The 11,011-nt window shown below is 43.6% G+C and overlaps 1 protein-coding gene across 2 annotated transcripts in view; it reads right to left on the bottom strand.

The window, feature by feature from the left end:
- Window positions 1–2,305: 2,305 nt before the first annotated feature.
- DENND11 (DENN domain containing 11) overlaps window positions 2,306–11,011 on the bottom strand; it is a 45,389-nt gene continuing 36,683 nt past the window's right edge. For both annotated transcript variants that reach the window (XM_032275626.1, XM_032275627.1), the window contains exons 6-9: window positions 10,745–10,876; window positions 10,462–10,612; window positions 9,733–9,801; window positions 2,306–8,390 (exon numbers count right to left, since the gene is read on the bottom strand). In XM_032275626.1, the coding sequence (XP_032131517.1) occupies window positions 8,195–8,390; window positions 9,733–9,801; window positions 10,462–10,612; window positions 10,745–10,876 (548 nt within the window). In that variant the 3' untranslated portion in view covers window positions 2,306–8,194. The remainder of the gene's footprint in view (window positions 8,391–9,732; window positions 9,802–10,461; window positions 10,613–10,744; window positions 10,877–11,011) is intronic.

Here is an 11,011-nt window from a genome sequence, read left to right as displayed (position 1 = left end):
GTAGTTGAACATTTTAAATTGGCTTCTCTCCTTCTGTATTTCCATACCACTTTCAGCCAAGAGTCCTGTCATAATCTATTATGGCTGACATCTTTTAATCATTCGCCCCATTATCTCCTTGTCAACAAAAAAATATAAATGGAAATAAGTTTTTTTAGTTCTTCTGTTATTTCAGTCCAGAACAAATAATAAAAACATTAATATAATTATTTGATGATTAAAAATTGTTCTATTAGAATGTTCTTTAACCTAGTTCATTTATCCAAGAGTACATGAATGTTATTTACAGCTGAGATGGGGTTCAACCTCAGTTGTATTCCTTGTTTCATTTCTTTATAGATGTAAGCACATAAGTTCTATGAGAATAGAAAGAAGTATGTTAACAATTTTGTGCAGTTCTTTGAATTCCTTTGGAATTTCGACAAAAATCATAGTGCTCTATCAAGAATTATTAATAATGATCTATCAGTTAACAACTTGATTAGATTCTCCTTTAGTTGTTGAAAGCAGAGAACTGAAATCCACCTGATTTGCCAAGCCTGTCATTGACACCATTTACTTTTCCTACCACTGACGTTTTCCTTTGTTTAGTGCCCCTGAGGTTCTTACACTCTAGAGGGCAGTGCACCACAGGAATATCAATGAGCGAAGACTGCGAGGGGGGAAAGGGAGGAAGCAGAGCTGGCAGGCCTGAGCTACAGGCTTACTCTCAGGCAGATCCCATTTCAGATAGACTACATACACCATGCCCACACATCCCGTGGAGACACACGACCAATGCTTTGGTGGATTACAGAACAGCTATGAAAAGTCCATGAATGAAGATCACAAAATGTAAGGCCTTCTTATTTCACACTGTATATTCTTCAGGGTGGTAAAATTTCTGCTTTTAGCAAAGACCTAACAGATGGTTGCAAACATCAGCATAAAGATCACTCATCCCATACCACCCACGGACAGAGAGAAGGGATACTGTGGTATATGAAAATAAAAGTTTTCACCTGAGCTGAGAGCAGTCAGCATATCATGGTTCTGTAACAGTATCAAGGCCCAGTGCAGAATCTGGCTTGCTGCTTTGCTAGGCTACCAGTTTGTGTATATGTGTGCTCATTTTGTGGTTCTAATCATAATGATACATATAATTAGGGAAGGATATGGAAGCCACATTAGAATCTTAATTCAGTTATAAATATAAATATACCTTGTTTCAAACTTTGTTTTCTTGATTGAGGCTCTTTCCTGTGAGGGCTTGGTTTCCTTGTTGTTGACTGCTTTGTTCTTTGCCTTGTCCTTCCCCATAAGGCCTGCATGGAAGATGTTTAACAATGCAACTAAAAGAGAGTGAGCCTTGTCAGCCAAAGCTGGAATGCTGAGCTGTCTGGAGAAGAACTTAATAACCCAGTTTGGGGATGGGGCCCCGGAATCTGCATTTTTTAAGTCAGGCTCCCTTTCCAGGTGATTCTGTTTAGTACAAACCTTTTGACAGGTTAATTTCACTCAAATGCAAAGATTACTTTTGTTAAAAACACCGTAGTTGCTTTCTATAAGAGCTTAACATAAAGCTTTTTTCCTCATACCTACTTTGCACATATTTGTATGCAGTTATAATTCCTATGTGCCAGTGCTTCACACACGTAACTGATGCATCAGTTCTCACAACAACCCTAGGAAGTAGCTATAGGTTGAGCATCCCTAATCTGAAAAGGTGAAATCCAAAATGCTCCAAAATCTGAAACCTTGCCACCATGATGCTTAAAGGAAGTGCCCAGTGGAACATTTTGGGTTTTGGATTTATAATGCAAAGATTCTAAAATCCTAAAACATCTGAAATCTGAAAATACTTCTAAGTCCCAAGCATTTCAAATAAGGGACATTCAGTCTGTAATATTATCTGGTTACACAGCTCAGAAAGTAGGAACCCGGCGTTGATTCCAGGCCATTTGATTTACAGAGCCGCCGCCAGCAGTGTACTCTATACCAGTTCTAAATAAATATTGGCGACTCCCCAAAAGGTTAAAAATGAAATAGAAGTTTAGAATATACACATATACCAAATATATACATACAGTTTTAAACTCGTCTTCCGGGTGGTGTAGTTATTCCCAACTTTGTTTCCTATTACCTGGAGAAAGTTTGTCCTGATCGTGGCTTCTAGGAGGACAGGTAGCAGCTCCCCAGTCTCCTCCATTCAGGACTGTAAGTGAAGTCAGGTTCAGCCCCACAGCTCTGCTCGTGGGGTGGGCCACCATTCCTTCCTACCACAAACCACATTTCTTGGACTAGAGAAGGGATTGCAGCACACATGTTCATGTTAAAATGTGAACTTTAATTGTAAAAATCATTTTCTGTAAATATAGTTATGTCAACCTCTCTGCACATAACTTGGTTCAGATATATACAGATACAATATTCATAGATGTTATTTGTACCACAGAACAAAATCAATTCAAGAAACATTTACTCTTAGCTTCAGGATTAACCCCAGCTTTCTTTAGGTCTTAAAATTATCACCACTGGCAACAGAGAGAGCACGGCATACCTGGGCACACCAGTAGTCAGGGCAAAATTTATTAAGTGTCTTACCAATTTCGTAATATGAGGTAAATACCTGAAACAAAAATAGATTCAGTCTCTCGTATTGCTATAACTCTTAGGCTGGGTTATTAATCAAAATAGGAGTTTTACCTTTAAGGCGACAGGGAGGCTATGCTGATTCTTAGAAAGAAATGGGAAAAGTTTTTCTAAGGCTACAACTATTTGTTTAGGCTTATTTTCCCAGACCTGTACAAAAATTCAGTCAACAAGCTTTGGGTAAACACAGAAAATTCATTTTGCTTTCCTCTGCTCTCTGTCCCTGAAGTCACTCATCCAGGTTGGTTGTTCAAAAGCCAAGAATCTCCACCATTCTTTACTTGACAACCTTTGTGGACACATTAGACCGAAACTTTTTTTTGTAACATCATCTTAAAATTTTTAGTATACTTTTTGTTTAGTTTACCCAAAGGAAGGAGTTTTCATTCTAATGTCAATTAAATATTTGCAACCATCCAACTCAGTGACCTCTGTGTGGACTGTTCACTTTATGGATCATCTCTGGCTAATTAAAACATCCTGCCTCACCCCGACACTTGCTGACTGGCCTCAGAAAGCAAAGTAAATTTATTATTGGTCTAAATAAGCATTCTACAGGAAACGTAAGTAATTCATACCTGGCCTACTATGAAAATTAAATTTTCTGAATTTAGATCATATTAACTCATATTAACTCTAGAAGCCCCACAGTATGCTAAAATTCGAGAATTCTAAAAAGATGAAAGCAAGGCTTTTTTTCTCCGTTGTCTTTATATAGCACTAGAAAATTTATTCCCTTTCTAAATTTGCAATTTCATCCAACTGCCCCTAAATTCTAGTTCCAAAAATGAATTAAAGTGCCAGTTATAAATCTACCTCCCACTCCCACCTCTCTCCAGTTAAGAAAGAGGCCCAAAAATAAGAATGATGCCATTTACCCTTTTTTGTACTAGAGTTTTACTTAAGGTTGGTGTTTTTATGTCAACCTTCCTAGGACTGTCAAGTCTGCCTCCTAAAGAGCGCTGTCAAGATTTTATAGCACAATCTCCTTATTCACTCTCCAAATTATTTACATAGTAAAACTTCTATAGGGTCTCAGCCACTACCAAATTACAAAACTGCCCATTTCCTCTAGAATAGTTTTAACATTTCCTTCCATTTCAGTATATGCATACTCATTTCATCACACAGTAATATCAATAAAAAAATAAACTTCCATTTCTTATAAGAAAAACATTAACTTAATTCACAGTTAGCCATTTCCCACAACACTCAGTACTCCAGTAGCTTCTAGGAACAGAGGTATATTAGTAATAAAAATGGAATATTAAAAATCCATGACTTGGGAGTAAATGGAGCCCTTAACTCCCCCTCTCCCCCTACCTGAATCAGAAAAGAGTTCTCCTGAAATGAGAAGGGACGGGACTAGGGTCAGCAGGATTCTCACCCCAGGGTATAACTATAAGGTACAGGGGACAAGACAGGAGCACTGGCCATTTCACAGAATCCAAGCCCACTAAGCTTGGGATCTATTAGGGAGATAAAAGCCCATGCCTGGCATATTGGTCCCCATGCTAATTTTCTTGCCCATGTTAGAACTGTCATCACAATAAGGCAAGTTCACTGCCAAGCTCATTATCCTATTTTATTCATCCACCTGCCCACTCTTCCTTTACCTATGCAAGGCTGACCTATACAGAGACTGGAGAAAGCATCTTAATCCAGTCCCTGGGCTATGCAGTTTCAAAGGGAAATAAATGGTCCCTCGGGTCTCTGCCTCTTCTAGGAGGGTTGATGTCCTATGACTGAAAGGCTAATTCATTACTGCCGTTCCCTGAAGGCCTCAGTTTAAAGGTGAGTGATTTCATCTTTTAGTGTGTTTGAATGGCTTTCAGTGTATCAAGACTGATAGCAAATTCATCCTCATAGCCCTCAGAATGAAAAACAGTGATTTAGCTAAGATTTATCTTCTAGCCAAAAGATCATCAGTAGTCACATGGTCACAAATCTTCACATGTGGCATCTGGGAGCATCTGCACCATGTGCTATCTTAACTTTCTTGTCTTGACTTTCAAGTAGAACAAAACAAGATAAGTTACAAATGCAAGTTCCTATGCTAAATTACTTCTATTGATACATCAGTGATTTCCGCTTCCCTCCCCTTAACCAGATGGAAGCAGAGATGCTATAATAGATGATAGATATGGAAGGCAAAAGCCTTCTAATTCATTGTAATCATAATTGACTGAGGATCGTACAGGTCCCAGTTGGGACACTGACACTGGAATGGTCTCTAGCAGGCGTAGAGAATATTTCACATTAAAAGCCCAAGCAAATTCTAAACACATAATTTGGCCCATGCTTTTTTTAGTCTGGTAGGAGATAAGCTCTACTATTTCTAACTCCTTGTGGAGAGTCCTAAGCCAGGGGCTAACTGGACATTTTCCCAAAGGCTGAGCAGTATCATCTGCTGAGCCTACAGAATTGAAAACACCCCCTTTAACAGGCCTTTGTCATATTTTACATGGATACCAACAAGCTCCAAACATGGATTCTACTCCCATCTGGGACCTTCTAACTTAGGAACAATAAATAGGGCAGCCTAGCCAGCATCTCAGGTGAGCAAGTATTTCCAAACCAGCACATGGTTCATTCACAGTATGGCATGTGATCAGCAGAACTAGGCCTGCATAGGCAGGCGAGGGCTGAGGCCAGGCAGCAGATAGTGGCAGAAGGTATCACACCACAGGTTTCCAACCCTGCTCCAGGAGGTCAATGATAATCATCATGCCCGCCCCTAAAGAGCTTACAGACCTAGATGTCTGTGAACGATGTTTACCACTTTCTTCTGAACAAAAGCAGATGGCTTCTCAGAAAATATTTCAAGACTGGCAGAAAAGCAGGTCCACATGGCTCCTAGCTTCTGTTGTCACTGTGGAATTCCCCTTGCAGAAAACTGGCAGCAAAGGATCCTGGGTTGTGCCTGCTAATTTCTGATGTGGGGGAGCAGAATCTGGTACAAAGCAAGCCTTAGGTGATTTTGGAGGCCACAGCCTCCACTTCATAGCCCAGGCAAGACATACTCTGAGGACGATCAACGGTGGCAAAGGTAACCGAAGAGATAACGCACAAGCTGTTCAGCCAAGCAGAAGCTCTAAGCAAGATTTCTGGCCCTCTGAAGAAGCTGGCAAGGTAGGGAAGGACCAATTTCTTGGGATCTCTCTTAAAGAGAGAAGCTCTGCATTGGGGTCAGCTGAGCCCAAGGCCCCTATGACCTGAAACATGGCACTGCCTCACTGGCACATTCTCCTCTGGGGCCACCCATACCCTGGCCCTCTCCATGAGTGGGAGGGTGACACATGGAGATGCAAGAGAAAGCTACCTAGACAAGCACAAGTTAAGGGAACCCAGAAGCCCAGACTCACCATTCAAAGGAAAATACAGGAACTTCATTCTCACCCTGCTACCTTGATACCAGCACTTCTGAGCTTGCAGTTTAAAACAGCACAGGAAACAAAAGTGTTTGCATACAGAAAGCTCGGAGCAAAAATGCCTAAAGCAGCCCTCCTGGCAGATTCCCCAAATCCAGAAAAAGGAAGTCTTCCTGTGTCCTCTAGAAGAATCAGGCCTTTCTTTTCACCCCTACTCCTACCTCTAACCACCTACCCCCAGCTTAAAACACCCTGAGCCTCGGGATACCACGAAAAGTAACCATTACTTGGCCTAAGTTAGAAAGGACCCATCAACCCTTCAGAGGCAAGAGGAGAGGGTTGCATGTGAAGGAGAAAATAGGTGAGGTATCAACCTCAAAACATGGATTTTTTTTTCTTTTGTAAACATACACCTTACTGAAATGGTGGCAACTCACAGTGCAGAGAAAAGTGTATTAGCTGTACAGTTTACATTTCAATGCCCAAACTTATTTATATATTTACATAAAGATGCTACCTTCATTAATCAATGTCTATTTGCATTTCCACATATGAATTTCTTCAGTTTTGATATTCCATATGAAGGAGCTATAGTGAAAAACACTTTTGAATAAAGCATGAACCGTAAGAACCTTATCTTGGGATGAGATGTGTGACCCACCATTTCAATGTTATTTCTCTCTGCTGGGTACATTAGTCTGGCTGGGTCTTGGTCACAGACATGGATGTATTCATTGATGGGCTATTCCAATAACACAGCCAGGTGAGAAGGGTATGGAGGAAGAAATTATTTGTCGTCAACAACCCAGTATGCCAAGTCAAAATCTTCAACCATGGCCAAAAAGGCCTAAACTCAACTCACAGGAACTGGCTAACTGGTTGACAAACACGTAAGCTGCCCTCCTGCAAAGGCCAACCAGAGAGAACAGGCAAGGAGCGAGATCCAGCCTAGAGCACAGCACTGCAGAGGATGGATAGATAAATCCATCGCTGATGCTCAGGGTTCCTGACCAGTGTCCTGGGTGTGACCACTGCCACATTTTCTAACAAATCTGTTATGTCCCTAAATCCAATTATTTAGCCTAAGGAATGTCACCTCTGCTAAAGAGAAGTGTGTTTGTGAGGGGTCCAAAGTGATAAACGGTCTTGTTAGCATCATGCTCCACCCTCTGAGTTAACCAGCTCAGATGCTTGCTAGATTCCGGAATCCAGTACATCTGTGTTGACCCAGAGGTGTTGCTACTAATGCCTCCAGAGAACTCGTGTCCAGATGAAGTGACTCATAGAGTGGCTTCTCTATCCTGCTCGAACTTCAACTGTTCTATCCTCCAGCAGCCCAAACTTTACCCTTTAAAAATACCCAACTTACTCCAAGGGCACACTGAACCCTTAAGAGACTAAATTGGAAAATGAATTTGCTTGCAAGCTTCAAGGCCAGCATTAGCCCTTAGCAATTCCCTAATTTATCCCAAGAGGGGTTCAGAGAAAGAGGAACATGACATTGCATGGCCACCATTAAGTTACCTTGAGGAAGGTTTCAAGGCTTCATTCTGTAATTTTAGTTTTCAGCTTACTGATAAGCAACTTCTGTCACTCTGACTGTAAGATAAACTCACATTTGATGTCAGAAGCATCCTTTTGTCTCTCTTTGTGGTCCCTATTCAAGTAAACAGAGAAGACACTGAGTTGCCCTAATGAACAAGAAAAGGGATTTGATCCCAAAACTATAGACTTCTAGAACTACTAAAAACCTTAAAAGATCATCTGGTCTAGTTTCTGCCTTTAGACAGATGAACATCTAAGGCCACACGGGACAGATGGTTGTCTTATTCTCGAATACATCAAGGGACAAAGACAACACAGACTTTCTGAAGAGTCCATCCCAATGTTCCCAGAGCTCAGCCCACTCCTAGTGATACAACTATGACCAAACCCAAAGGACCAGCAGCTCTGGGGAAAAGTGGCAGATTCCAACATCCTAGCACGGCAGGACACAAAACCAAGGCGATCTCACCTTACCTCTAGGGAAAAGGGCAGAAAGGAAATTGCAAAAATTACGTTTGTTGGAAAGTATAAACAATATTCCTTTGTGTCAACTTAATTAAAAAAAAATGAGGCCCTCTGGGGGCCTGGGATGAACTCCAGGCTGCTCACATCCCACGTGAGGCGGCTCCCAGTCCTGTTGGCTCCTCCTACGGGCAACAGGGGTTGTCAATAACCAGCATGACATCAATGCCATAGGCCTCCAGCAGGTCCAGGAGGAAGCTCCGGTCTCCTTGGGGGTCTAGACCCATGCCACGGGCATGCTCTGCTGTCAGAGTTTTGTCTTGACTTGCAGACACCTCCAACAAAGTCTGAAATATCCGGTTGTTTTGTTCTAGGAAAAACCTGCATTTGGAAGACAAGACAAAGGAAAGGAAGGGGGAAAAAAAGCTCACCAGATAATCCACATATGAGGAACCAAAACTATACTATTTTAATATACTTTTCAGTGGATTCGAAGCGATCTTCTAAAAGAAGGAAAGAGAGTAAAAGTTAAACAATTATTCAAGTGCTACTAATGTTTAGCAAAGAAACCATTTGTCATTAATTATGGTGTGATCAGAATTATGGAAATCTCTGAGCAAGACGGCCTGTCAAAAATCCATTTTCCTGTTAAGAGGGAAGTGACCAGGGTTTAAACACAGCCAGGGAAGAGGCCCCCACACTCTGCTTTTCTCTCTTTCTGCTTAGTCATAAGAGGAAGTGAAAATTCAACAATAACAACAACAAAATGAACCTGAGCCAACGTTGTCCTTGGGTGTTTGTTCTCCCTTGATGACTCTTTGGGAGGAGTGAGGTTACGCACAGATCAAGATTTAAAAGTCATGGCTTTAGAGTGCTCTATGAACAAACAAGCCCTGTTCAGGACGGCGTTCACTGTCTAGTTAGACTAGACGGTCTAGCCCCCTACAGCTCTCAGGTTAGCAAAGGGCCCGGGGCCTGAAGCAGTCCTGGGTGCTCAGGAATTTCAGACACAATGACACATATCATGCCTGGATGAGGCTGTGGCTGTACTCAAGTCTCAGATACCTTCCACCTAAACAGGATGTAGGTTTTAGGAAGTCCTCTATTAGAATCAAGGTGCTGCACCTTTGTAGAAATGCCCACAGTTAAGTTTTCAACATCAAACCAGAAGTGTTACCCCCCAACCTCACCCCTGGAAGGCCAAATGGGAAGCTGGGAGAATTCAGTTCACATCACAGAGGCTACTTCACCCAGCTCTCTAGGAAATGAAGCCAGTGCCGTGAGGTGTAAAGGCCCTGGCTCCTGCACTTACGTGGCAAAGAGATTTCATTCAAGAATTAAACTGTCAGATTATCCGATAATACTCAGTGCAAGGACCTACTCTATTCAAAGGAGGCAATGGAAATGAGAAGTCCCTGAGTCCTGAGGGACAGACAGAGCTTCCATGGGGTGCACATCCTCGACGTAAAAGCCCAACAAGAAAAGAGACACTAAGACTCCTGTTTCTCTTCAGTGCCCGGCTTCTTTCCCTAAGTCCTCTGGGTTCCCCCAGTGGCATTTCAGGGCTCAGTTTCTCTCTGTAAGGAGCCCGGCTCTAAGTGCCCTTGGCAGCAATAAAGGGCATCCCTGGCCCGCAGTGAGTGACAAGGGAGGGATGCAGGTCACTCAGGTAGTGCCAAAGGGATCCTCAGGGAGACCCCATGCCAACAACCCCAGGACTCACAGCACGAAGAGGTCCTCTTCACAAGGGTTGTAGTCTTCTTCTACTTCCTGGGAGTACAACAGCATCTGCCTGTGGGGAAGGAGGTCACCGTCAGACTCCGGTGCAGGTGCCAGAACCCTGGTCACAGGTGAGGCCTCAGCCAGGCATCTTCAGTGGGCCACCACCTCCCAGGAAGCAGCATCAGCCAGGAAAGGGATCCACAGGGTTTGGACTCAAAATCCCTGGGGTCCAGGGCAGTTCTGCCCTTAGTAATCTTAGGCAAGTAATAATCTTTCCTAGTTATCTATTGGGGATGATGATGATAACATTTATTTCATAGGATCACCAAATGATTGAAAATGGCATCAGATACACGTAAGCAAGCTTCTAACACAGCGATCGACACAATGAAGATGCTCAGTCAAGAGGGTTCTAAGCCCCATACACAGGTACATCTAAAGGTCACGCGGACAGCATCTGACAGCAAAGGTAGTTTCCACAGATTCCAAAGTCCATGAGAAGAAAGAAAACAGCACCATGGACCTATTCCCCTCCTACCAGAGCAGCATACTGGGAGCCTGGCCTCTTCCACTGTTGAACTTCCCTTAATTTCCATCTCTATCCCAAGCAGCATGGAGACTGGCAGAAATGCGTCAGGGAAGGGGCAGAAAACAGGCTTTGCAGAGACCCCCTCGCTGGAGCTACCCTGAGGAGGGTGGAGCCCCTGGCGCTCCCCTTAGCTGCCGCTACCTCTGCTCGTTGAGCCGGCGGTACTTCTCCCTGTCCGCACTGTTGATCTTCAGCAGCGGCTGCAGGTGGTCGTGGTGTGTCTTCACATTCTGGTTATCCACGTAGACGTCATACAGCTCTCGCTTCTCCTCGAATATCTTCTCTGTGGTGCCTGTGGAACCCAAGGTTAGAGAGGTGGGAACCCACCCGACCCCACCGGGAAGCAAGGCACCCAGGAGCCCCGTGTCTGGGAGGAGCAGGGCTGGGACCTGAGGGCAAAATGAGGGGAGGGCCCCGTACTCACAGGCCACATAGGACACCTCTACCTCCAGGCTCTCGATGTCAGCCACGTTCACGTAGAAGAAAGGCTTAGACTCAGGAATGGTGCCCCCAATGCCAGGCAGTGAGACGTTGGCCAGACAGCAGCAGCAGTACACTGTGGGGACAGAGGTGGTGAGCAGGGAGGGTCTGTGCCTACACTGCCCTTCCCCGCTCAGAGCCTGCGGCACAACACCCCTGCTCTAGGCCACCTTCCTCCCTCAACACCCCTGCTCTAGGCCACCTTCCTCCC

Source organism: Sapajus apella, unplaced genomic scaffold (genome assembly GCF_009761245.1).
Source record: "Sapajus apella isolate SASKATOON/1434 unplaced genomic scaffold, GSC_monkey_1.0 scaffold7, whole genome shotgun sequence".
Classification (NCBI taxonomy): Eukaryota; Metazoa; Chordata; class Mammalia; order Primates; family Cebidae; genus Sapajus; species Sapajus apella.
Note: the sequence above shows the minus strand (reverse complement) of the source record. Positions and strands in the feature narration are given on the sequence as shown.